General features: G+C 37.3%; 3 protein-coding genes across 3 annotated transcripts; 1 reads left to right on the top strand and 2 right to left on the bottom strand.

Moving 5' to 3' along the window:
• The first annotated feature begins 49 nt into the window (after window positions 1-49).
• On the top strand, window positions 50-7456 carry slc47a4 (solute carrier family 47 member 4). Its single transcript, XM_057351715.1, has 17 exons — window positions 50-278; window positions 2600-2701; window positions 2824-2892; window positions 3007-3155; window positions 3280-3322; window positions 3426-3470; window positions 3566-3663; window positions 3740-3837; window positions 4209-4322; window positions 4416-4483; window positions 4923-5031; window positions 5130-5205; window positions 5375-5444; window positions 5583-5715; window positions 5804-5898; window positions 5992-6090; window positions 6200-7456. Exons 1-17 carry the CDS (start codon window positions 138-140, stop codon window positions 6494-6496), a joined length of 1806 nt encoding a protein of 601 aa, XP_057207698.1. The 5' UTR covers window positions 50-137; the 3' UTR covers window positions 6497-7456.
• Window positions 7457-12023: 4567 nt separating this feature from the next.
• slc47a3 (solute carrier family 47 member 3) lies at window positions 12024-16674 on the bottom strand. Its single transcript, XM_057350550.1, has 17 exons — window positions 16552-16674; window positions 16347-16448; window positions 16192-16260; window positions 15966-16114; window positions 15583-15625; window positions 14945-14989; window positions 14773-14870; window positions 14576-14673; window positions 14239-14352; window positions 14018-14085; window positions 13834-13942; window positions 13656-13731; window positions 13467-13536; window positions 13096-13228; window positions 12918-13012; window positions 12290-12332; window positions 12024-12211 (listed from the first exon to the last, which is right to left on the bottom strand). The coding sequence occupies exons 1-17, from the start codon at window positions 16672-16674 to the stop codon at window positions 12024-12026; spliced, it is 1623 nt and encodes a 540-aa protein (XP_057206533.1).
• A 2406-nt stretch (window positions 16675-19080) lies between these two features.
• On the bottom strand, window positions 19081-27428 carry slc13a5b (solute carrier family 13 member 5b). Its single transcript, XM_057351138.1, has 12 exons — window positions 27258-27428; window positions 26430-26558; window positions 26174-26310; window positions 25881-26092; window positions 25151-25325; window positions 24942-25064; window positions 24647-24859; window positions 21956-22062; window positions 21747-21868; window positions 21421-21582; window positions 20828-20965; window positions 19081-20296 (listed from the first exon to the last, which is right to left on the bottom strand). The coding sequence occupies exons 1-12, from the start codon at window positions 27357-27359 to the stop codon at window positions 20171-20173; spliced, it is 1746 nt and encodes a 581-aa protein (XP_057207121.1). The 5' UTR covers window positions 27360-27428; the 3' UTR covers window positions 19081-20170.
• Window positions 27429-27823: the final 395 nt, after the last annotated feature.

Raw genomic sequence — 27823 nt, 5'->3', positions numbered from 1 at the left:
GTCTCACCTCATGTAATTGTTAAGCCTTTAAAGATGGGTGAATGCAAATCTCTAGACGGGCCCCTTACAGCCTGTGAAACAGGATCAGGCCCCTTGCTGTGTTTTCGGACTCATTGGGTACCAGAACTCAGAGGATCATGGATGTCTCCGGTTCCAGAACTGAAGCCCCATCAATGGAGCCCAGTGCCAAGCTGTTTTGCTGTCATTTCGTGAGGCGTTGCATACCTCTGGTCTTTAAAGAAGAACTCTACCACATCCTGCGCATGACTGGACCCCTGGTAAGATTTCTGTCATACACGCATGGGTATAATGTGCTCTGCTTTTTGTGTATGAATAATGAGAGACTAACAGAGAAACTCTGCCGGCATGAATTAAGCTCAGCAAATGCTTTTCTGAATTAATTTTAGGCGTATTTTGAAATATATTTTTTACAAACATGCCAAGTTTTCTCATAACCAAGATTTCGAATAGTCGTGCTTTATGGAAAATTTCCAAAAGAGATTAGTTTTAGTTAGGGCTGTCAACGTTAACGCGTTAACGCATGCGATTAAAAAAAATTTAATTAACGCGTGAAAAATATTTAACGCAATTAACGCAGCATCCGTTTGTTTTGACATTCTTTGTCTAGCGTTACATTATGTAATCACGCTATTATTCGTGTACAGCAGGACTAATCAACTGGCGGCCCGTCAATCATCTTTACCTGGCCCGCCTTAACATTTCAAATAAGTGGAGAGACTTTAAGAACGGTGTGCTTTAAATGCACGTCCTCCTGAGACGTCACATCTTTAAAAGCCCAAAACGCTGCTACATAATTCCCGCGGCTCATAATGATTTACGTCTTATAAAGCGATTTGATCGGTCAGTCCAAGAAACGTAATGTTTTTTACAACGTTATAATCAGCAATGCATTGCACAGCCACAGGCAATCGGTTTGCGCACGCGATAGGTCGTGTTCTAAAACGCGTTTCTGCCATTGAAAGTAGGCTAATTGTAGGAAGGGTACACCACGTGAACGGTTGTCTCAGATAAGGGGAAAACGGTGTTGTTTTTTATTACTTCATTCATTATGAATAATGGCCATATTTACGAAAAACAGCTGTTCATCTCCTCCCAGAACTCGCACTACAAAGGCTCTGCCCTATAAGTGCGTGGGGCACATGAATGCGATTGGTATTCATCCGAAGATGTGATAATAGCGTTCAGTTTCTTGCACAGATCAATTGACTGATTTATAAGACGCTTATTTAACGTCACGTGGGGCAGGGATTACTTTTGTGTTGAATGTATTTGCGGTTTTTACTTTTATTGATTTAACTTTAATTAATTCAACCAAATATCTTCTTGAAAAAACAATGCCACCCACATCTTTGATGTACTGGAGAACTGTGGGTGAGTAAATTAGTAGCAATTTTTGGGTAAAGTAATGCATTAAGGAATATAAAATACAGTTAAAAAGACAATTTCCTTTTTAATTTAATATCATGAAAAGGCACAAATACTGGATGCATTATTTGTGTGCATGTTTTAATATATGGCCTATAAGTAACAGCAACAAGAACAGTATACAAGGAACAAAACGAAATAAATAACAGAAATACAAAATAACAGAAGAAATGAGGATATGGTCAAAAAAACTGGCCCGCATCCTATTTATACTTTTGGAGTCTGGCCCTCAAAGAAAAGTAGTTGGAGACCCCTGGTGTACAGGCTTTTAAACCACTTAAGTCTGGCGTAAACAGTCACGGGCTGAAGGCTGCGTCGGTGAATCTCTGTCAGACAGCGCATCCGTGTTAAGTTCTCTTTCGTGCTTGAATGGATAAAACCATACAAGATTATGTCAGAAAGCCCGTTTTGTCTAGCATTTTCTTAAGCACAGACTTCAAAGTGTAAAATAAAATCTTAAATGAATGCAAAGAGTTGTGAAAATCGGAGTGCGGTGACGGTCAGATCTGCGTACTGAGACAGCTCTTAAAGGGGCCGCGCTCTTAAACGTGCTGCTGTGACTCCTTTCACTAATGTTAATCAAAGAACAAAAGAAAAGAAGAAATCAATGTGATTTTGTAGCTTTAATGAGAATTCTTCTGCATTTAATTTATAATTTAGCATTAAAGACTGTAAAGTGTTTGAGAACTTCCTTCAATTTCTGTATATTTCATGATAGCTCTCAATTATATTGTTGAATGGCTATAATTAATGTTAAAATAATCAATTTAATAGAGACATCAGTTACACGTTTTCTTTCATTCATAAAATGATGCTGTTAAAGAAATATGTTGTTTCTACATCAATTTGAAGATTAAATGTGAAATTATTAAAATGTAAAAGTATATTTTAAAATAATATTATTATGTGTGATTTATCGTGATTAATCACAGAAAATGTGTGATTAATCCGATTAATTTTTTTAATCGATTGACAGCACTAGTTTTAGTACATCGTTGATAAATAACCATATTTTCTAACAATGTTCCATGAAGCTCCATAAAGGTATGTTGTTTTCCATTCATGTTAGTGTGGACTTCCTGAACTGTAATCCATGTGAGCCCACAACTTTCATCTCCAGGTCTACTAAATATTTATTTGTTTGTATTTATAGCTTGTGTGTCGGTTCTTGAATTTCCTCCTTTTCTTTGTGGTGACAATGTTCTGTGGACGCCTGGGGAACACTGTGCTTGCAGGCTATGCCATGGCTTCAGCTGTAAGTCTGCTTAACCACAAATTCTACACTATCGCACTGCCACAGTTTGTCTTCTTGGTATTAATAGGCCAGTATTGTTTAATTTAATTTAATTATTTTAGATATAAACTTTTTTTTTTCAGACCATCAATGTAACCGCTGCAGCAACGGGGTTAGGACTAGCTTTGGCTTGTGACACATTGGTATCACAGGTGTGTTTACTTTTCAAATAAATAACCCCCAAATTTAATGAAAAATAGACAAATGATCTAACTTGTAGATTAAAGTGACTGTTGTTTTGAGTGGGTCTGGCATCTTGCCCTCAGACCTTTGGGAGTAAGAACCTTATCCGTGTAGGCGTCATCCTGCAGAGAGGTATCTTGATTCTGATGCTTTTCAGTTTGCCCTGCTGGGCTTTACTGGTGAACACACAGCCCCTCCTCCTTCTGCTGGGGCAAGACCCCGAGGTGGCCAGGTGAACAACACAACACAACCTCCCTCACTGAATAAATATGTTTTATTTTTCGAAATTTTATATGAAGTAAACGTTGATTTGTCACGACTGACAGGAATCTAATGCTTAACTTTATCTATCTCAGGATAGCTCAGATTTATGTGGTTATGTATCTGCCAGCAATTCCGGTAAGATCCAATTATAGATATTCACGAATTGCATTACCTGGACAGATTATTTTAGATGAAATAATGCGTTTTATATATATTACTGTTCATCTTTGTTCAACAGGCCATGTTTCTGTATCAACTGCAGCTGTCATATCTTCAGAACCAGGTGTTTTAATGAAAAAGAATAACTTGAAAATCTCTTTGTATTCTGTTTTCTTTCCACATGGAAACTTTGTAATCGTTATTAATCCATTTGTACAGGGTGTGATCAAGCCTCAGATGTATGCGTCAGCTGTCACCAATGTTGCCAATGTTTTAGTAAACTACATCTTGCTCTACTGGTGGGATTTTGGCGTTTAGTGAGTATACAAATCTACTTTCTTCACATTTTTAACTGTCTTATTTTCATGATTTTTATAATGTTGTTGTTTCCAGTGGGTCTGCTGCAGCAAACAGCTTCGCTCAAGTTTTAAGCTGCTTTTCGCTGTTTTGTTTTATTCGCTGGAGGAAGCTACATGAGAAAACCTGGGGAGGTGAGTTAGCTTTGTGAATACATATGTGACTTTAATATTTAATAGCATTTACTTTCATTTTTATCTCCTTTATAACTGAGTCAAATACATATGAATCATGAATATTTCTAAATATTTCACCATAAAAAAAACTTTAATGCTCTAAGGTGCTCAAATGATTTTTCAAATCTAACTATTAACATGAACCATACAAGTTATGAGAGGACTATTTAGGACAAACCTTACCTACTCCCAGCCATGTAAATAAAATGTAAATATAATCTTACATTTAGTTATTTACTAACCCACACCACTGGTCTCTTTTCGTAGAGCTTAAGAAAATCATTGCACAATTGTAAACCTTTTCTAATTTCTTCTTTTCTTTCTAATAGGGTGGTCATCTGAGGCCCTGCAGGACTGGGGGTCTTACATGAAGCTGGCCATTCCTAGCACCCTCATGACCTGTTTTGAATGGTGGATCTATGAAGTTGGAGGATTTTTGGCAGGTACATGAATGGTGTAAAAACATCTATAAATGTATCACATTAGATTATTGCTTTTGTTGCTGAATGATCTCATGACTGTGTTCTTTCTGACAGGAATGTTGAGTGAAGTGGATCTGGCTGCTCAACATGTGGTTATAATGCTGGCATACATCAACTACATGGTGTGTCTATATTCTATCTACATATCTACGTGTTCATTCACACTTTATAATAACTGCAGCCAAATCAGTAGGGTCTATAATAACAAGAGAAAGCTGATCTGAAAGCATTCCCATTGATCTGTATGGGTTTCTCCACGGGCATGTGGACACCCCCTGATTACAATCATTCGCTTGAGTTTTTATGTGACTATGATGTGACTAATCACTTTGGAGAGGAAAATGAAACCTTGACATTACAGATTGGCTAATGGGACCACATGAACGTGTACAGTCATAAAAATCAGAACACACAGCTACTTTTATATATCCACTAATGTAGAATGGTTTAGTTATAGCAGGGGGTAACTGGAACTTGCTAAAAGCCAAACCCCCCGGACCCCTGGAACCAAACAGATGTCTTACATGACATTTTTAATCACTTCCTTTTTTGATATTCCAGATCCCATTAGGAATGCAAGGTGCAGCGTGTATTCGTGTTGGAAATGCACTCGGCGCTGGGGAAACCGCCGCAGCCATCCTCACCAGCAAGGTGTCCCTTATCTGTGCAGGTAATTGAATTCTACTTATTTTATTTTATTTTATTTTATATGACTCATCACCGGTGATGTCACTTACTGTCATCTAAACACATTGATTTTGTTTCCAGCTGTACTGGCAATCTTTCAAGGTCTTATTTTGGGCTCCACAAAAACAGTCATTGGCTTTATGTTCACGTCAGATGAGTAAGCCACTTATCTCATTATTTCAAACACACAAAACAAACTGTTTGTTGGCATGTTTGCACTTTAACCAATCAGTGATCACTTGAATCTGTTGTTTCACACTGAGATCTAAAACAAGAATTGTAAACAACAGCTGTTTTTCACATTTCCATTTTATGCAATTTGTTAGGAGTATAGTAGCGCTTGTGTCTGAGCTTCTGAACATCTACTGCCCTCTTCAGTTCTTCAACGGACTATTGGTGAGTTTGGACATAAATTCTTGTTTTAAAAACTTCAGTTCTACTTTTTACTACGCTATATATAAAAGATCTGTACATTCATTTTCTTACCCAATGCCGTATTTCTTTTTTAATCATGCTCCTGTTTTGTTCTTCCAGTGTGTTGGCATGGGCATTCTGATTGGCACCGGGCAACAGAAGATTGCTGCTATTGCTAACCTGTTCGGTTACTACTGCATTGGGCTCCCGTTAAGCATTGTTCTGATGTTCACCGCCAAACTACAAGTTGCTGGTTTGTCCTGTTATCGTTACCAGTGTTGAATAACAGAAATGAGGATGCATTTTCACGTTAAGAAACTTGGACGTGTTGTCTTTCCCAGGCTTTTGGTTGGGGCTCCTCATTGCCGTCTTTTTGCTAGCGATTTTTTTCATAGTGGCCATCTTCAGATTAAACTGGAAGAAAATGACAGAGGAGGTATAGGCCTTTTAGATATTGAATTAGAACACACTTTGCTACTAATTGTAATGCCTATGATCATGTAATTAATCCTTGACTTCTCTTTGCAAGGCAATTGAGCGAACAGGCAAGCGTGCAAATGGAGATTTTCAAAATGAGTTTTGCTCTAACCCACGCAACAGCTTCTACCAGGTGGTCCTCAATGCAGAGGTATTTTTTTATAAACATAACAACCTACTATATACAACATGTTGTCTTTGTATAGTTTCGATTTTAAACAACAAAATCACATACAATCATGAAATGTCTTTTCCTTTAGAATGGAAATGGATATATGGTTGTGAGCTCTCAAGATCGTGATGCTGAACAAACCAATACTGTTGTAGAGAATGGGTCAAGAGCAAGTCCTGAGGAAGAGAAGCCCACAGAGCTGTTGTCTACCTCTCAGCTCATTTTAAGGAGGGGTTTGATCACCCTGGCTGCTCTTTTTATTCTGGCTGTGGGGGTCGTTGTTCATCTCAAAGTGCCTCTACCAGAAGTGTCTTATGTGGCAAACTATACTCTGAACTCAAACCTTACAGCCACCACACCCGTCTATTCCACCATCATCATTTAAACTCACTGTGAATGTTTTATATTTGTAGTGTGTGGAACATTTCTTCAATTTGTTGAATGTTTTTTTACTTAGAGCCTAAAGTTTGATTGGTATTCGAGTATTGTTATTAAAACCTTTTATTTTAGTCTTTGTCAATAAATATACCAGATATTTAAAGTAAGTCTGCACATATTATCAGGATCAAGTTGAAACCCTGTTTTGTCTCAGATCCATTTGCTTTGTTCACAAACATTAGGAGTATTAAAGTTTTGCAGACAACACTTTTGCAGATCTGTCTGTTCACCAGTGTCTGTCGAGTAATATCTCGACTTGACATTTTTAGTCATGTTACTGCTGGAGAAATCCTGCCAAAAATGAGACATTTCACAAAATCTGCTGTCATATTGAGAAACATGCATAAGTGTCACAGTCACTCAAACTGACACTTGGCCACTTAGATTTTACAGCCAAGTGAGTTTTGAAAGCAATTTCTAAATACTACTAATAATTCTGTCTTTCGTGAAAAATTTTTCCACACATTTATTGCACTTAAAAGTGTTTTACAACATGGCAGGAAAGTCTACATTTATTGTATCCAAATCAGTTTGCTTTAAACCTAAAAATTATGTCTATTGTTGTGTCACTGAAAACCTGTGATTTTTTATTCCACCAAACACAAAAGGGGATCATCAAAATGTCAAAGCTGCTCTGTTTCATGCATTTCTTTCAGTGAGTCCAGACTCAAGACATTTTTCTGTCTCGGACTTGTCTTAGACTCGTTGGTATCTGCATCGGACTTGGTCAATGGACTCGCCAAATGTTCTAGTTGGTCTCCAAACAAAACCATTGATGAAGCATTAATGTTTGCTTTAGTTGGACTCTTGACTTTCATTAAGTTAATTCCCTTTCCTCTTGGAGTCGGTTACTTTTTTTGATGGGTGTCAAGCTGTACAAAAATGATAAATAATACTAAATGAATTTGATGACTGATTTGAGTGCTGTGGTTCACAACACTAAGATACTGTACCAAATTAAACCGAAAGTTTTCCTGACATTAACACTCATCATACAAACCTCAACAATGGTGACAATCATCAAACTAATTCAGATAAACAGATGAACTGCAATGCATGCTGGGAGTCATGAATGAGTCTTGTACTATGATGTTACCCAGTTTGCCTTGCAGCATGAAGCGTTCTTTTGTTGATTGTCACTGTTGTTGAGTTTCATACACTGATTCTTGATGTCCGATTGATTCACCAATGAAACTTTTTTTGTGTGTGTGTATTTTCTGTCAATATAGTATAGTATAATAGTATAATAAGCCATACCACTGCTTTAATCTCACACTGTAGTACCACACAATACTCATAAATCAATGACACAATGCACTCTAGCAATTATTTAGGTAACTGCACAAAGACTGCAATCATTATCATCTGATCCCAATGGATCTTAGTTTTCATTCCCTCAACAATTGTATTTTAGCACACTGTTATACAGGGGCATAGCCAGAACTTTTTTTTAGAGGCGGCCAGGTAAGACCCAGTGATTTTATTAGGTTGACCAAAAAATCCTTACAGAAATTCTTTAACTTCTACTGTAATTTACACCAATTCTTCAATTACACATAGTTTGCTGGTCAAAAACATACACAAAGAACGTAAAGTAAACCATTTAATTGCAATGCTTTTATGTGCTAACATTATTTTAAAATAATTTGCAAGCTATCATTTGCAGTAAGTTAGCATTTTTTTTAATAGAAAATAAACATTGCAGTACCCCAACTTAAACTTTCACAAAAATGTAATAAATGAATGAAATCCAGTTAAACAAGACTGATTTTACTGACCTGATCCTTCTGCTCGCGATGAACTTCCATGGTACACAGACACTGTCACGAAGCGGTTAGCAGCCGTTCAGCTATAGCGCTCAGACTGTTTGCGTCAGTGCATCAGCGTTTGACATCATATTAACGTTACTTTCAGTGCATACGCACTCCGTAAACTCCGACACACATCTTAAAACTGCTTCGCACAACAGAGGTGGCCAGATAGGTGGCCATCCATCATTCAGGGGTAGCCGTGGCCACCCATGGCCATCATGTAGCTACGCCCCTGCTGTTATAACAGACAATGAAAACCTAACGTTAAAATACAAGAATCAAGCGCCCAACTAAAGCAACTGATGGTTTGTTGAAACGTCTACATTTTTTCAACATTAAATGTGGTTGCAAAAGTGATGTTGATTCAAGTCAACAAGCTGAGAATGGGAAAATTTTCCTTTGGCAGCCCAGAATGTGATTGTTACACTACAATGAAAAGACTGAAAATCTGAAGTTGCACTCTGGCTTTATGTGACTTTGGTAAAATTGCTAGACCTAAAGTAAATAAAATGACCTAATTTGGTCAGCTTTTTGATCATTACAAATAAAGTATATGGTCTTGAAGAGGATTCTGTTTTCTGTCTCTGTCTTGAACGTCTCATTTGGACACTGTCTTGACTTGGACTCGAACCTCTTTGGATTTGACTTGACAAAGGTAGACTTGACTACAGCCCTGATTTCTTTGGTCATAAGATCTTTTGCTGGACATCCATTAGATATTGAAATAAATGTATTACTTTATTTCATTTTCAAGGCAACAACATTGTGTGTTTTGAGCATGCCTTGAATGTTTTGACCAGTACATTTTTCTTTTCTTTCATTTCATTTCATCCTTTGTTTGTCCAGAATCCCAATGCAAATCCAAACCCTGTTTAATATGTATACAAATACAGTACAGTTGTTAGTTAACATGTATCTGTCCAGAACTGCTTTTATATTTTTTGTTGTTTAATTTGGATGTAAATGCACCTATGACAAGGGGTTACCAAATAAAAAATGCATTTTGCAGGCGCTGAAGCTGATGTGACTGTAGTGTTGTGACTGTGGTCTTGGGTTTGGGGCTGTTTTCAGATTGTGTTAAGGGACTGTCATGTGTTCAAGGATAATTCGGCTGCAGTGGTGACAAGTATTGTTTGTGGTGGGGGTTGTTTTTCTTGTAACTGAAGAAGGCAGTGGCAGCGTGATTTAAACTGACTGTTGAAAAAATTCTTTGAAGGTCCAGTGTGTAATTTTTTGAAGGATCTATTTACAGAAATGCAATATAATATACATAACTATGTGTTCAGACGTGTATAAAGACCTTACATAATGAAGTGTTATGTTTTTAGTACCTTAGAATGAGCTGGGGGTCTCCTTGCATTGAATTCGCCATCTTGTTTCTACAGTAGCCCTAAACGGACAAACTGCTCTACAGAACATGTTTTATAAATACGTTATCTCCTTCGGCAAAGAAGCAAAAACGTGACGACATCTTAGGATCCATTCTTTTGAAGCGCCTCGCACACGAGCTCCACGTTTTTAAGACGCCGTGTCAAGTTTTAAAAAATTCAACTTTTACATGCAGTGCTGCTCATCAATGTCAGTTCCAAAAGCAGTGAACCAATCAGAAGAATTTGGAGGCGGGGCAAGCATTGCGAGCTTCTGTTTACAGTAGTTACAAGTTAGCATGACAACTGTTTTATTTAACGGCAACATGGCGGAGGAGGCGCATAGTGGCTGTGTTCGCATACCCGCGTCTGGAGACCCTCACGTTCTAGGCTGCGCTTTTTAAAAAAACATCTGAGCGCTGTTCAGTTCTGTGTGTATGACCCCTTAGTCCTCTTTCAGCCACTGTAGTTCTTCGAATGGGTGAACGGTGGAATGAGCCGTTGGTTTGCAATTTGCAACCTCACCACTAGATGCCGCTAAAGTTAATACACTGGACCTTTAAAAAAAGCAAATAAAAGCACATGACTATGCCCTGTAGTGGGTAGTCAATAGGGGTTATATACTGTACCGAAGGACAGAAAGTCCCACCAGTAGGCTGACACAGTAATCTTTTGATACACTGTAAACCCGGATAAGTTGGCAATACTCAAATATTTTTGAACTTTAGAGATTCTTGGTTTAAGTAAGCAGAACCTTAAAATTTTGATTACTGTTAAGTTAAAGTTCTTAACAAATCTTAGTTAGTGCGACTTAAATATTTAATTTATACTTTTTATGAAATTAAGTAGACAGAACTTAAACAAATAAGTACCAAAATTGCATTTTTAAGTTAACTAAACAAAATTCTTTCGGTTTCTTTATTTTGCATATTCCTTAGTCTTAATATGCATAAATCAAACACCATGACTTATGCAATACAAAATGAGCAAGAAGAGACTGATCTCAGAACTGGCATTAGCACAGTTACTGTTCACTAGTAACATAACACATGTTACATGCGAAATGTAGCTTCGCAGAGACTAGGCACATGCACCACTCTTCTAAACAATGGTAACCACAAAACTGAAAAATATGTCAAACTCTTCTAAATATCTAAGAGAAGTGAACATTAAACACTAACAAGTCTTTAACTTTACTAAAACATATAAAATAATCTTATTTTTTTATTTACTCTCCTAATGCAGTCTGACGCAAAGCATGCTGGGAATTGGAAATCCTTCTTGACCAGTTGTTGAATTAACATGTTTAAATTAAGTAAGGAGCAAATAAAAATTTTGAGTTTTAGTCAAGTTAATCAAAAATAATCATTATACTTTACTCAAAAGTAAAAAAGTGTTTCACGAACCTAAAATATTTAAATTAGTAGAACTTTTTTTATAAAATTAAGTTTGCATTACTTAATCTGTTTGATTATTTTGAACTTTTGGGTTTACAGTGTACAGTAAAGGACACACTTTACCCTTTGGGCATTCAATAATTGCAGGAACATATTATGCCTGTGGCTTTTATTTTCTCATAAAAATAAAGCACTGCTTAGAATGTTTGAATTCTGTAGATGCCACAAGCCTCCATTTTGTTAGTGGTGTGAGCCTTATAAAAGATGTCCCTCTGCCTGCTCGAATGTCATGGCTCTGCTTCCTTAGTCATGTTTTTCTTGGTCCTGTAGCAGAGCCATGGCAAAGCTTTTGGTTATGTGTGGAGAGAGACATATTATTGTCCTTTTGACAATAATATACGTTCTCTCCAGTGTCTTGTCATTGGCCCCATTCCTCTCGTTTCCTCTTTATCTTTCCCTGAGTGTTTAATTACCCACACCTGCCCCGTGTCGTTATCCTTTGTCTGTCTTCCCTATATAATACCCTCATGTGTCATTGTCCTGTGTCGGTCATTGCGTTGAGTGTGTAAGTTTGTCGAGCTAACCCGTGGTTGATGTCTGCTTTACGATCCATGTGCTCCCTGTTCCTGTTTCAGTAAGTGTTTAGTTTAGTCTTTGTCAAAGTATTGTCTAGTTTAGTGTTTAGTTAACCTTGGTCCAGTTGTGTGTATCATTATTTTGTTACTTTGTCATTTACCCCCTCGTGGGTTTTTGTTTGGTCTTTTGTTTCTTTGTATTTATAATAAAGTCTTGTATGTTAACCCCTTCACCGCCTGCCTGCATTTGGGTTCTCTTCTGCCAATCAGTGACATCGAAGGCACACATTGTCCAAGTATCATAAAATCCTTATGAGTTGATGATCAACTGCTTAGAAAGACATTAGTCATGAGACCAGCAGCAAGTAAAGCAAGCATAGCTGCCAGAGCCAGTCCCCTACGCAGCAACATCCCTGACGTCAGCTCCACATTAGGCTCCGCGACTAGCCTGTCCACATCTGTAGCAGTGTTCTCACCATAGTTCTCAGTATTAATACTCTCTTCTTGTGCACCTGTCAAGAAAATAATGTGTCTACTGATTTGCCAATTGACATGCTCTTTCATTGTTCATAATGTAACAAACATATTACCAATATCCGTCTGTCTTGTCTGCACACCAGCCCTGATCTGTGCCTTGAAAGTGAATATTTACATCATTATAAAGGATAACATAAAAAAGCATGCACAATTGTATGAATTGCTTTATAAATTTCTATGTTGTGTTGAACACAAAAGATGACATTTTGAAGATTGTAGGAAAGCAAACAGTTCTGCGGCACTTTTGACCACCATTGTAATTTGTCCTACTATGGTAGTCAATGTTGGCCAAGAACTGCTTGGTTACAAGCATTCTTCCAAATATCTTTCTCTGTGTTCATCAGAACAAAGAAATTTATACAGATTTGGAACAACTCAAGGGTGAGTAAATGAAGACAGAATTTTCATTTTTGGGTGAACTGTTCCATTACATTAACAGTAGTGTATTGCTCAGAAAAAGTTATTGTATAACATGTAATAACAAAAGATATTGCATAAATTTATCTGCACTATATTTACACGTGGAGTTACTTTAAGTAATGACGTTTTTTTTTCAACAGAAAAAAAAGGAATGCGGGTTTGGAAGAGCAGGGGGGTGAGTAAATCATGGCTTAATTTCATTTTGTGTGAACCATCACTTTAAATATTCCTTTGAGTAACCGACAAATCTTTATTTCTCACCTCTTGTGAGGCTTTTTCCCAGTCCAGTTTGAAGATGAGGACAATAAGGAAAACTGCCTGAAGAAGGACTGATATTAACAGGCCAGTCCACAGACCTGCAGGAGAATAGAAGAATGTGAGTTGGATAGACGAAGGTCATTTTTAAATGAAACCCCATTACCTACAATACCTACATTACCTACAATTCCCAATTTAGCAGCAAACATCAAGGATATTCCAATAGGAAACCCAACGCCGTAGTATCCTAAGAGGTTGCAGATTGCGCCGATCTTCTGCCTGCCTAAACCTCTTACTATACTGCCACCTGCTGCCTGATTGAAATAAAGCAGCAACGAAACCAGCTTAACATTTCACCCGAAAATAACCCCATCAAGCCTAGCCTTGGTTTGATTTGTGAACAAAGGGAAAGATTGCAGTCTGGTCAGATAGTCTTAATCACATTAGTAAGGTTTAAACTCAGCTCTTAGATCACTGCCTTGGTGGTTCAGTTTTGTTTTTAACCCTAATGAAGATTTGGAGTGCGCTGACACAACTCTGCTAATGACTTACCGCTGTTGCATCAAGAAGATGGAAAGGAGCATAAAAATACATTACTGTGGCAACCCTCATTATAATGTCTCTGTGGGAGGAAGGAAAACAATTGCCACAATATTACCACCTCTTGTTTGTTGTGAAAACGCTGTTTTCGTTAATTGTCCTCTTTGTAATCTTTATTTTGAGTATGTAAGCAACACTCACTCATCATTTGTGAAGATGTAAGCAACTACATCCTTTGTAGAACCAATGATGGTTGCCAAAACCACTGCAACAGAAACTGCAAATCAAAATGATTTATAATGCTTATTGTAATAATATTCACTTGTTGTTAAAATGACTATTAAAATTGCTATAGAAATGTGTCATTTCTTAGTTTAACCTGCACAAATCAGAGAGAGTTTGGCAGAGATCTTGGCTTGGGCAACATCTCCTGCTCCTATGGCATTTCCCACTCTCACACTGCCTGCTACACTGAAACCTAATGGAAACTACACACAGACAATTTTGCCTTAAACATTCAAACAATACTGAAATGAAATGCTTATAAACTAATTCATGTGTACCATGTATGCAATATTTGCAAGTCCATAGACAACTGACTGAGCTCCAAGCTCCACTTCACTTATCAGACCTGGCATAGAAAGGGCAGATATTACAAAATGTGCATTTTGATATAGATTTGCTAAAAATATAAGTGTCAACAATAAAACATGTCTAAAATAAAATTACTAATATAATACAAACAACCAACATGTTTTCAAAATCATAAAATATGCTCCCTAACCTGACAGAAGTCCTCCAATTTCATAAGTCCACCATTCTGCACAAAGCATAAGCATACTTGGAATAGCCAGATGGATAAAAGACTCCCACCCCTTTAAACAGTCCATCGACCAGCCTATACAATGACAAAGACTCTAATGCATTTCTCAATCAAATACTGTCAGAAAAAGTAGCATTTTACAACATTTAGTGTTTGAATGATCACATCCCACAAGTGCTTTATTTAATTAAAATAGGTAAATTAATATGTATTACTCAAAGTGTGATTTATGCAGAATAAGAATAAAGATTTGAAATGAAAGAAACCACTGAGATTTTCTTTTCCTCAGTGAACTCACCTGCCCAGGTGTCCTTATAGAGACCTTTCCAGCGGATGTACACGAGCAATGAGACAGCCAGAGCATACTGTGAGATGCTGTTGGCAGCTGCTGATCCTCTGCAGATAAAATTCCCACAGTCATTAGTGGTAAACCGCTAAATTAGCTCTAATTACTTTCTGTCCGGTAGTTTAACAGCACCAGACATGGAAACTCACGCAACTCCAAAATCCAGGACAAAGAGGAGAACATAGTTGATGACCACATTAAGAGCATTTGCTGCCACCCCAGTAATGACCAGGGGCCATACTATTCCCTGCATGAAGAGATTTCATTAGGTTTCAGAATCACGATTTCTCTGAGAATGTCCTTTTAATGTTTTTTTCCTACCTGATTCTGTAGATATTTGGCTTCAGTAATGTACATAAATGAAGCCTGTAAAGCAGAAATGGCTGTATTATTTAAGATTGCATTTTAAGCTCGGGTGATAATAATAATGGGGTGTTTTGGTCAACTTGTGTGTTCAGTAACCAAAAATGAGTCCAAAAATCTTCTTTTAGATAGAACTCCAAATCAGACCTGAATTATAAAAAGAGTTCTGTCATGACAACTCTCGGAGGGTTTGGCATGGTAGTGTACATGACATATAAATGTATTTGGTCTTGGCGAAATAGATCTGCTATGCTGCGGCGGAGCAAGTACGAAGACTTGCTACTGCTGCTGCACATATAACATATGAATAAACCCCCATAGTTTACGTGATCACCTTGTAGCAGATCTATACAGGTGGAGCTGGGGAAGGAGGAGGGTTTCTGAAATGCGTGCGCTGCTACAACAAACACTAGCCAATATTTAAACGTAGAGCAGCAAGCTCATTGGCTGCTGATACGGAAGGAACCAATCAGCTTCACCGTGTAGTAATTATTATGTCAGATTGGATTGGACTTTAGGACTGCGTCATCTAGAGTTTCATGCCAGAACTTACTCTGTCATATGTGTATACAGTATGTGTAAACAGAAGTACATACCGGAAGACCAGGCAAAAATATGTTCACGTAGAGCTGAGAGACCCTAAAATAGAATAAAGAGCTGTGAAGGTACTACTCTTGATGATACTCTAATTTAATTTTCTGGGTTAAATACAAATTTGTAATACTGTATAGGCTAATCAATTAAAAACAGATTTGTTTTTTAGTTTTTGTTTTAAGCAAAGATCACAGCCACCAATAGAGCAATTCCAATAGAGTGACCTTGATGGCATGAAAACTGTATTCTTCAGACTTTTGCGAACGTTACCTGTATTTCACATATTTTAACTTCTAGGTCAGTACATTATGTGTCTGCCTATTGTCTTTTATGTCAACAGCCTCGGTTTCTTATCACATTTCCACATCATTTCCGCAACACTCACTTGGCAACCTCTGGGCTTTGCCCCACAAGCAGTAATATGGACTCTGTATTGATAAGCAGGGCGCAGCATGGCAGACACGCGAGTAATAGAATCAGAATCGCTCTCTGTGTTACAACACCAACTTGACGTAAGTTGCCACTTCCAAATGCCTGTAAAGACAGAGCAGAATATTAAGAGACAAAAACCAACATTGTGTATAAATGAACAGAATTCAAATAGTCTGTACCTGAGAAATGAGCGTGTCACAAGCTGCTGCCAATCCATGGCCAATGCCAATCCCCATAACATTGATGACCTGTTGGTGACATCCCGTCATCATTCATCTCATAAATATCACTGCCCAAATATTTTGAAGTGATAACTTAATTGTGGGTCACTCACAGATGTGGCAAGAGTAACACCATCAAGTTCTATTCTACCCAGGTGACCGCAGAACACAGTGCTTACAAAACCTAATAAATACTCGGACAGATAGGACAAAAACTAGCAAAAAAACAAACAAAACTGAAGTCAGCTCAATTCACATATTACAAATTGTGATTCAAACATAATACAGGTGACAAAAAGAAAACAAATATAAACTTACCACAGGCAGAGCAAGAAAACACAAGTTTACTATTTCTGTTTTAAAGTTCACTGGTAAAAAACTTCTCAGAACTCTTAAACACCCTTGACATGTGGATTGTGGTGTATTTTCTTCTATATTCATTCTGTTGACTCGTTTGATGACTTATTTATAATCTTGCTTCGAAACAAATTCAGTTTGCTTTCTGTCACACTTGAATGTCAGCCCACGCCCACCTGTTGTCCCATCCATATGAGGAATCATTAACAATGTCTTAGATAGCAGAACAAAGGACCAAAGGTGCTCATCGAAAAACCTGAGCTTTTTCAAATTTTTTGTTAAAAATGTTGTATATGTTCAGGGCTGGACTGGGAAGAAAAATCGGCCCTGGCTTTTTTGGCCCACATCGACCCTCCACCAATTCTGTCGACGGGGGCTGTCGACCGGGTGGGGGGGGGAGGAGGGTGGCATGCATACGTGTCTTCTGCATTCGCGTTGCATGCATTCGCATTAATAATATGTCCGTCTAAGCGGCCCAAGCGTCCGTGATGGCCAGGCCGCCCCTGCATATGTTATAGATTTTATTTTGGAGTGCAGAAATATAGAGCATTGCCTAATGCAGTGCCTACTGCAACCAGTTGGGGGAGCTATTGATCGTAAAATTGTATTGAGTATTTTTAGATTCGATATTTGGTCACTGCATACATTTTTGATTCATGGTCAGAAACTAAATTCATTCATTCATGTTTCAGTTTACATATTTTATCGTTAAAGTATTCATGGAGTAGCTAAACTAATTTTATAATCTTAAATCTGGGCAAATTATTTTGTAATGCAGCTATTCAGTATGCTGTTGTATTATTAGCAAAAGGTTGATTGTTTGAATATGTCACATTTAGTCATGTCAGTTCTTTAAAAGCTGTTTTTTATGTCATCAGCTATTGTCCTTTTCAAATGAATGAATGAAGGGGACACATGATATTAATATATGTATGAAGTAAGTACAGTAAAAGTGATACTTTGCATCAGTAACATTATTAGAGGCTACTTGAAAATTTGTCCAAAAACTTTATTTTCCAGAAAGTCAAACACATTCACTTAGTTCAACAGAATGTCACGAGGAAAAAAATGTCTACTTTTTTGGGCTTTTTGACGTATATAGCCAAATTGGAGGCTGACTTATGCGTGCTCTGGTTCAAATGGATAATGAGTGGGTGTTAAAGATGCAGAAAACTAGAAAAGGGCTGTAATTATATCTGCTCTTTCCCTCAAACATCTGAGATCATAGTGATCGTTGCGTCTCTGCACACCTAACCACTTGTTAACTGTTGACTCGTGACCCTTTTAATTATTTAATTTCATAAATAGAAAGAAAAGCGTTCTGTGGTATTTGGATGGAATCTCAACCTGACCAAAATTGGAACATTGTACTTTAGGTATTGCATAGTAGTCGTGGTCATACTTCAGCGATTATCATGCACTATGGGGTTATAGTGTGGTCACTTGGCAGGAAACTGGGCTGTAAAATATACTCCTTTGTCTCCTGAAGGCTATAAGCCATCATTAATCCGCTTCTGACCTCGACAGGTTTGTGAAATCATCAGGTGGAATTGCAACAGTGTAGAGCTTCTCTTTAGCTTGACTTTAGAGAGCTTGGTTGTAATTCATGATGTATCCATAACACACTAACCTGAGTCTACCGATTTCACCAATGTTGACATTAACTGTACACATACATCACGTCTCCGCTTGAGATCACGACTTTCCCACGCCTTTCCCAGTGAAATAAAGCTAAGGAAACTCACAGACTGACAGAGGAACTATTACTTGAATTGTCAGTCTCAGTTTTTTTATCATCTCATTGTTTTGTTGTGTGGAAAGCTTCATTTTGGTGCTCCTGGCAAGTTGAAACTCTAAGGGCTTTGGATTGTAAGTAGGGAATGGTGCTACTTTTTGAGAAAAATTGCTTTGTTTCGAACTGAAACATTTCTGATTCGCATGCAAGGCTGAGGCTTGGTTAAGCTATTTTATAGGACACAACACTCTGTGATGTTCTTAACCACTTCTGTGCCATGTTGTTACCCCAAATAGAACTGGCTTCACATTTAATTTGTACTGGCGGGATCACTTTGAACTTAATGAAATGTCATGAATTTTATTTAGTTGTTCTTTTAGTTTCCTTGGCATCCAAAGTTTAGGTTACATACTATGCTCATTATATGCTTAGAATATGTCTATTCTAAAATAACAACCGAAGTAAGTTTTATGTGGCATCTTAAACAATTAAAATAGGAAAAAGTGTATATGCTGAATTTTATTTTAGGAAAACAGAGACCGAGCCACCATAGCAATTGCATGTTCCCTAATATTTAGATTAGTGGTTGACTACATGGTGCATGGGTTTTTCAATGTACATTTTTAAAATTGAATTCCTTAATTCTGAATATTTACAGTCTTGGTTTCCAAATATAATTTTGAAAACAGAAACGTTTAAATGTCATTTAGGAAATCATTCATAATGAAAACAAGGATAATATCGAAGAGAAAGATTTTAATAAAGACATATTTGCTTTACCTGCCTATTTGGTACATGTATGATTATAATAAACAAACTTGGAGAATGTATCTTAAAATTATTACTATTATTATAAATAATTCAGTCGACCAGAATACAGTAGATCCTAATTGAAATCAAACAGAAGTGTATACAGGGTATCAATTAACTCACATCTCACAAGAATGTACAGTCTAAAAATATATTAAACACTAAAACGCTGTCCCTGCATGCACAATGAGGTCATACTCGTTCAAAATGTGCAGCATTTAAAAAAGTCATCTAAATTCAAGTCATTTTGATTGTAAAAGTACAGTAAGCACTTGTTTGTGGAAAGAACCATACAATTATTGAAAAAGTATAGGCTTTAGAAGTTGAATGAAGACTTCGTTTATCATTGTATAATTGTACTTCTCTGACACGCAGGGCCTGATTTACTAATACTGGATTTCCTTTCATTTATTTTTAAGAGTATAATATAATAAATTATATATTAATCATAAATTTGAACGTTTCCATACACCTGACTTTAAAATTCATAATGATTCACAACCATTATATTTGCTTATAAGTCGGCCTGATGTTTCTTCTTAGCGATGCCATATGGCTCCACACAGTCTAAATAACCTTTTATAATCCAAAAAATCTGTAAGATCCATGTTATCCAAATTCCCTTGACAAAATGCAACTTAAGAATGTTTTTACTCTTAAGAAGTAGGAACTGGTGGTTGGTTAGGCTTTGACTTCTCAGCCCATTTTGTTCCATCCTGACAGGTGAGCCTGCTATGTAAAGTATACTGTAAAAGCTTGAACTGCAATATACTGTAATTGTAGCTTGCTGTGGATACAGTAACACAAGCAAAGCGTAGAAGCCAGATTTCACAGCTCAGTGTTCATTCTGTTATGATGTTGTTTAAAATAGTGGGTGTACTCAAAATGTATAGCTGCAGAGTAATTCAGGCGCTTTAATGATAGAGGCAAACGGTGTGCAAACCCTGCCACGTTCCAGTTTCTGTGCTGCAGAGTTGTGAAGATGATGAGGAGAAAGAGCAGCTTGTTAGTTTTTATTTGGCCTTATACTGTCCTTCATATTTCTGTTTGGTTGGCCCAGGCTGGAAATGTGTCCAGGCTGAACATTGCCTTGCCCCAGGTGTTGATGGCTAGAGTGATGCAGAAAATCCCTATGACATTCATTATTATGCCAGTCTTTGCCTGAAAAAAAAATTAAATTTGTGAGTTAGTTGGTAGCTGGGCTTGTTTTGGTTTGTCAATATGTCTGCATTTGTTTTTAAAGGGATAGTTCACCCAAAAATAAAAATTCTGTCATCATTTATTTCAAACCTGTATGACTTTCTTTTTTCACAAAAGAAGATATTTTGAAGAAAGTTGGTAATCGAACAGCGCTGGCACCCATTCACTTTTGTATGAACACAGACCAATGCAACGGGTGCCGGTTACCAACATTCTTCAAAATATCTTCTTTGGTGTTCTGCGAAGTCATACAAGTTTTAAATGACAAGAGTAAATGATGAAAGAATTTTCATTTTTAAGTGAACTATTACTTTAAGAAATCGAAATCACAGACACGTACAAAATATGTGACAAAAAATGGGATAATTCATATCTGGCAGGTGGTTGCAAACTAGTTCTTCTGTAGTAATGTTAAATAATCCTCTTTTAAGACATTTTGAGTATAAAGAAAGTGAACTAAAATACTGTTAACATTAACATTCAATAACTTACCATGTCTGAAACCTTGAGGTATCCATATGAGAAGACTATTGCATTTGGAGGAGTTGCCACAGGTAACATGAATGCAAATGAAGCGCTGAGTGTGCATGGCACCATGACGTACAGAGGATTCATTCCAACAGACTGAGACTGCAATGAATACACGCGTGAAAATAATTGACATAGAGGCTTTTACAGTACAGTGTTTTTTGTGTCTCTGATCTGTTTTCTGAGCGTGTCATTAAATGTCTGTAACTAAGCATAAATCCAAAAGACATTATAACACCCTGTGAGTCATGTCTGCATGGAGTCAGTGTTTTATTGAAGCATTGCACAGCTGGTGACAAAGCATAACTTCATGCTTGATTCATGGTATTTAAAGAAAATGCTATTCAAAAGCAACTGCCCCATTTTGCTATAAAAAAGGATCTGCAACGTGTACAGATTTTTGTATAACAGGTAGCACATTTTATTACTACTTCTGGTGTTTTTGGTTGCATTGAAGATTGGTCCAAATCCTGAATGCTATTTTCAGTCAAAAGTCCATAGCATAACTGTGCATAACTGTTGAAAATCAGAATAATAATAAAATGTAAAAATCTTACCATAGAAGCAAGAACAGGGAGGAAAAGGGTTGCTGTAGCCACGTTGCTTGTGCATTCGGTAAAAATAGCAATTAGGAGGCACAAAATGATAACAATAGCCCAGGGAGGAATACTGTGTAGGGGAGTTAACTGGTTTCCCATCCATCTTGATAGTCCAGACTCCTGAGACACACAAAGGAGAAATAAAAAAATAAAATAACCTGCAACTGTTATTCATTATTTGTCACTTTGAGTGCAGTCAATGTTCTGGGTGCTCAAGCAGTGATTTTTAGCCGAGTCTAATGTGCGATAACCTTGACGCATGCAAGCTAGAGAACAACGCTCACCTCGCTCCCTTTGGCCAGTGCAAAACCTCCACCCAGGAGCAAAACTATGTTCCAAGGTAATTTCTTCTGAGCAACTTTCCAGGTGAGCAGAGCTGGACTGGGGACAGTGGGAAGCTGGGGATCTGTAAATGACAGAATGTACATCTAAATATTATTAACAGGCTCCAGGATTTTAGTTTAGAAGCAAATGTGACATGTAAAGTTCTCACCTGTTTCAGAGCCATTTGAGGACCAGATGAAAATCCGGGGTGGTTTTGATGGCAGAATAAAAAGCAGCACAGCAATGAAGACCGCAACTGTAGCGTCTGTCACATATCTAAATGCAAATGAAATATATCACAGATCAAGTGGCTCTGTAAATGATTTATCATGTCATATACAGCGTTGGGTGTAACTAGTTACTAAGTAATTAGTTACTGTAATTTAATTACTTTTCCCTTGAAAAAGTTAAGTAAGGGATTACTCTTAATTTTTCTGTAATTTAATTAAGGTTACTTCTGATGTAATTAAACTAAATACTTTGTGTAATATGTGTGTGTGCAGAAGAGGAATTTCCATCAAAATTCAAAGTCTAACTTTAAAATCCGTGCTTTAATGTATAATTCTCACATTTGTAATTAATAATACTACTTTATGTAGTTTTATATTATTTATTTGAATGAATTAAAAGAGCCGTTTCAAGTCTATCCTTGAATCACTTAACTCATCAAGGTTGATGGATATAGAAAGTAATTAGTAATAAGTAATTAAATACTTTTTGAAGAGAGTAACTTGTATAGTAATCTAATTACATTATCGAATGTGTAATTAGTAACTAGTAATTAATTACTTTTTCAGAGTAACTTACCCAACACTGGTCATATATATATAATGCGTTACAAAAGTAATGTATTACAGTAACGTATTACTTTTTGCTGTAACGCAGTAGTGTAAGGCATTACTAATACATTTTCAGTAATATTTTACTCTGTACATGTTCAGTAACGCTTGCGTTACAACAAACTTGTTCGCCCGCGAGACATTAACAAATCAAAAATCCCGCAAGTAAGTTCTATTTCCTGTTGGTGAATAGACGCGTGTGGTGTCATTAATCTCCCTCTGGCTGGTGGGACTTTGTATTTTGTATTATACGCGGCATGATTTCAGCCTCTGAGCTCGAGGTCCGAGGCTATTAGCCCCGCCCGGTTCGCTGTAAGCCCAGTGTTGCCAGTGTCGCGGTTTCCCGCACAATTGGGCTATTTTGAAAATGCAGTTGCGGGAAAAATTATGGAGCCGCGGGTTGCGGGTTTTAGGGCTACTTTCATAGTGTACTGCGGCCGCCAAAATGTTTATTTATATTCTAAGGATAAATGTTAATTGATGAGATTCTTAATGTGTATTCATACTCAGAAGAATACCTGGCAACTCCAGGCCCGTTCTCGAAAGTGTGGGGAACGAGTGTCTGACAGGCAGGCTACAGTACAGGGAGGGACGCGGGAGCTCAGCTCAACCAAAGAGGAACATATAGCGGTGGTATTAGACAATGCATCCGAATGATGTTTTTACCAATGTTTCGTACTAAGGTGCATGTCACCTTGCACAATGAAAGAAATCACGCGTGAGTGTACAACAGTTGGTTCTTCCGGCTGCCAAATATCACGTTTGAGCAGCGCTATACGCAGTCTAGAACAACTAAAACATTGACGTGCTTGTACACATTATACATATGCAATATATTTAACCAAGCTTATTTCTAAAGCAAGTTTTTGCATGTTTTACGAAGAGAAAACACGTTTCTCGTTCATTTCCGTGAGTGGCCTCGAGCACACATGGGATATTTTTTAAAGGGACACTCCACCCAAAAATGAAAATTCTGTTATGAATTACTCACCCTCTAGTTGTTCCAAACCTGTATACATTTCTTTGTTCAGTTGAACACAAAGATATGTGATAGAATGTAAGCAACTGAAAATTCTTTGGCATCATTGACTACCATAGCAGAAAAAATTACAACGGTAGTCAAAGGTGACCCAGAATTGTTTGCTTTCCTAAATCCCCCAAAACATCTTTTGAGTTCAACAGAACAAAAAATATATACAATATCTAGGAAACCATTCAGATAAGTAAATATAGCAGTAGAAATGTCTTTTGGCAGTTGACTTTGATTTGACACCGGAAAATAATTGGGCTAGTTTTCATTCCTTTTGGGTGGGTTTTGAGGGGTCATTGGGCTGCTTTCAGGAAGCTAGTTAGCAAGATCCCTGTGACCAGCAGCAATGACAAGGTAAGCTAACGTTTACATGATGACTAGCTAGAATTCTATATAATCTAGTTCAGTGATGGGATGGGACTATTTTGTATTTAAATACCTTTGAAAAAAAAGTATTTTGTATTTAAATGTGTTTAATCGTAGTATTTTTGTATTTTCAAACTAAAATACTTTTTGCCAATCAACCTCCTTATTAGACTGCATGGATGGGCAGTGTTTCAAATACATCCATTTGAAATACAAAATACTATTATTTTGTAATAGTATTTTGTATTTAAATGCATTTAATCTTAGTATTTTTTGTATTTATTTTTGTATAGCCTAGTTAATTCAAGAGATCAAAAAGAAAGAAATCAAGAAGTCTAATAAAGAGGTTGATTGGCAAAAAGTATTTTGTATTTTGAAAATACAAAGACATTTTGTCATTTTAGAATGTTAAGTTCTACTTCTGTAGTTATTTTGGTGAAAGTAACTCAAAAGTAATACAGGAGTCATGTAACGTATTACAATTCTGAGACAGTAATATTGCAAGGTAAGGGATTACTTTTAAATAACAGTAACAAGTAATCTGTAATGTATTACAGTTTAGAAGTAACTTGCACAACACTGTATATGACAATGAGCTAATCCAAGCCCATAGAATCTTGCGTACTCTGCATCTCTGTTAAAGATGTACGTTGCCCAGCCGGCCACAAATCCTGGATCCCGAGTGAACCACAGAACCACAAGTAAACTGAACAGAGCCAAAACGCTGAGTTCTCCAAAAGACATCGGCCCCATGCGAAGGTGCTGCTCGCGGATCACGTTATAGGCGGCGATTTCCTTTTCTGACTTTCGTGCCCCACAGCCCCATGTCTTCCTAACACTGGAGAAATATTAAAAACACAAGCTGATAAAGCACAGGTCAAAAGTGTCTGTAGAAAACAAATGAGATATTTAATTCATACTTGAATCCCATGAAAACAAACTGAAGCCAGAGCCAGGCTATTACTAGCATGATGATCATGTTTGGGAACGCAAAACCAAACCATGAGGCAAAGTTGATGACATCACCATTCTGAGGGAACAACCTGGAGAGATAAGTAAGTATTTGCTTTTGAAAAAGAAACATAAAGAAAGAAAGCTTTGTAAGTTAATGTGTTACAAAAGTACCTACTGGTTCATTTGACCCTTGAGTACTAGGTTGGGGCCAGTGCCTGTGAGTGTTGCTGTTCCACCAATGCTGGCGGCGTAACACACACACAGAGTCATGCCCTTAGACATTAGTTTTTTGTCTACACACTCTTGTTGTTTGGCAACCTCTGGTGAGACATCCAACATGCGCATCACCACTAAGATATAGGGAATATACAATCGAGTCCAGTTATCAGTAACTATCATAATCTCCACATGCACCTCATATTCAATTCTATCGGCTGACCAGTGTTGGGTGTAACTAGTTACTAAGTAATTAGTTACTGTAATTTCATTACTTTCCCCTTGAAAAAGTAAAGTAAGGGGTTACTCTTATTTATTTTTTATTTAATTACAGTTACTTCTGATGTGATGTAACTAAATACTGTGTAACTAAAAACTATGTGTGCAATAGTGGATTTAAAAAAAATCTGTGCTTTAATGTATAATTCTCAGTCAGTTAATAATACTACTTTATGTAGTTTATATTATTTATTTGAATGAATTAAAAGAGCCGTTTCATGTCTATCCTTGAATCACTTAACTAATCAAGGTTGATGTAGGATATAGAAAGAAAGTAATTAATAATAAGTAATTAAATACTGTTTGGAGAGAGTAATTTGTACAGTAATCTAATTACACTATTGAATATGTAATTAGTAACTAGTAATTAATTACTTTTTCAGAGTAACTTGCCCAACACTGCACCTGACCTTCTCTGTCTTCATGCTTCGCTGGCTGTTTGTATTCGACCTCCAGGGCCTGGGACTGCTCCTCGCTGCAGGTCATCTGAGGAAGTTCTGTCTCCTGTTTGTTCTGCTGCTCCAGCACGGCTTGTACTATAGGGACCATCATAGCTGTGGTGGCTGTGTTACTGATCCACATGGAGAGGAAAGCCGTCACTCCCATGAAGCCCAGCATCAGGCTATATTAATACAGAAGCATGCGTTAAAGAAATAAAGAGGCAAGATATCTGCGTCTAATGAGAAATGACAGTGTCACCTACAGTGCTGGGCGCACCCCAACAATGAGCAGCACTCTGAGGGCAATGCGCTTGTGCAGGTTCCAGTGTTCCACCGCCACAGCCACCAGCAGCCCGCCCACAAACAGCAAGCTGGTATCTTTCAGGTACTGCATACACACCTACGGAACAAAAGAACAAAACCTAAAGCAAATATTTAGATTTGCCCAGTGGATTTTGAGTTGGTAATTTGCCCTTCACGGCGTTCTTATCATTAGCGAACGCTGAGAGACCGTCTTACCACTTTGGATTGCATAATGCCAAACATGGGGAAGAGGACGGCAGGCAACAGTGCTGTGACAGCTAAAGGAAGAGCCTCCGTACACCAATATACTGCCATCAGTATGATCACATAAGCACAGCTGGCCTCCTGGAAGATGAAAACATTTTCTTTTATTAGCAGCTTGGCAAGTTTAGTGAAATGTTAAACTGAATAATTGCTTTGTGATATGTGCTCAGGGTGGCATGGACTTGACAAGTTTGTGCGAAACCTGATGATTCATGTTTTTTCAACATGATTTCAGAACGTTCCAAAGAACATCTTGTGTGCGTCTTCGTAAACAAGGAAATCTGCCCTTTTGTACAAAGAAGTTGACAGGGATCATGTCAATAATTTGCTTCTTTGATTAGTGCAGCGATGAATCTTCATTCATAAACTCATGTAAAATATAATGGAGGCTTGACTGGTGTTATTTTAATTATCCTTGGGAGCAGTTGATATGAGAACTGCTTTAAATAGGCACGTAATTGTCATGACAAGAACATGATGTGTCAGAAAGGAGTTAAGACTTTCTATGTGTTCCCACGGTTGTACATACACAATGACAAAGGGTTAAAGAAACAATTTTGAGGCACACTGAATTATTGCACACGGGGGCCTAACAGAAAAAAATGTATTCCCCATGTAGAAAACATAGAATTTCGTTAAAATTTAGTACAGCATTTAACAGGTGTATACAAATTAAAAAAGGCTTGAATATATAATTAAATAACTTTCCAGGTGTGAACTCAGAACATGATTAAAAAGTTGACACATTTTGGTTTTATTAAAACTTGTTCATTTACGTACCTTTGTGTTGATGACAACTGGGAGTGGAAGAAGTATCAGAGGAGTTAGGAAAAGAACTATTCCGTTCTTCAGGGTCCATAATGATTTTAATATTGGGAACATCTCAACATAAAGAGAGTTGGTAAAGTCCTGTAAGTTCAACACTGTTGGACATGTCCTTTTAACTTACACTCTGGGGTGGAGAGAGAGTTTGTTTCAGAGAGAGAGAGAGAGAGAGAGAGAGAGAGAGAGAGAGAGAGAGAGCGAGAGAGGGAGAGAGACAGAGTGAGAGAGAGAAAATGTAATTGTTATTATAGACTACAGCAAGCAGTCCCTTCATATTTAAATTACTTTGAAGTAATATTTGAACATTTTGAATGTGCTGATAATGCAAAAATCCACTTTCTGTTTTTGAGTTATTGAGAAAACTAGTAGAAAAATGTATATAGAATTCTGCACCAACTTTTTAAAACTTTAAACGTTTTGTCAAATTTATACCATTTAAAAAACTAAATGTAGGCTACTGCTAAACATGTCCTTAACATTTTGTAGCATTTTAACATGTTGGCTATTGTTAGCCATTTGTT

Source organism: Triplophysa rosa, linkage group LG14 (genome assembly GCF_024868665.1).
Source record: "Triplophysa rosa linkage group LG14, Trosa_1v2, whole genome shotgun sequence".
Taxonomy (NCBI): Eukaryota; Metazoa; Chordata; class Actinopteri; order Cypriniformes; family Nemacheilidae; genus Triplophysa; species Triplophysa rosa.
The sequence above is the reverse complement of the archived record's forward strand: the minus strand, read 5'-3'. Positions and strand labels throughout refer to the sequence as shown.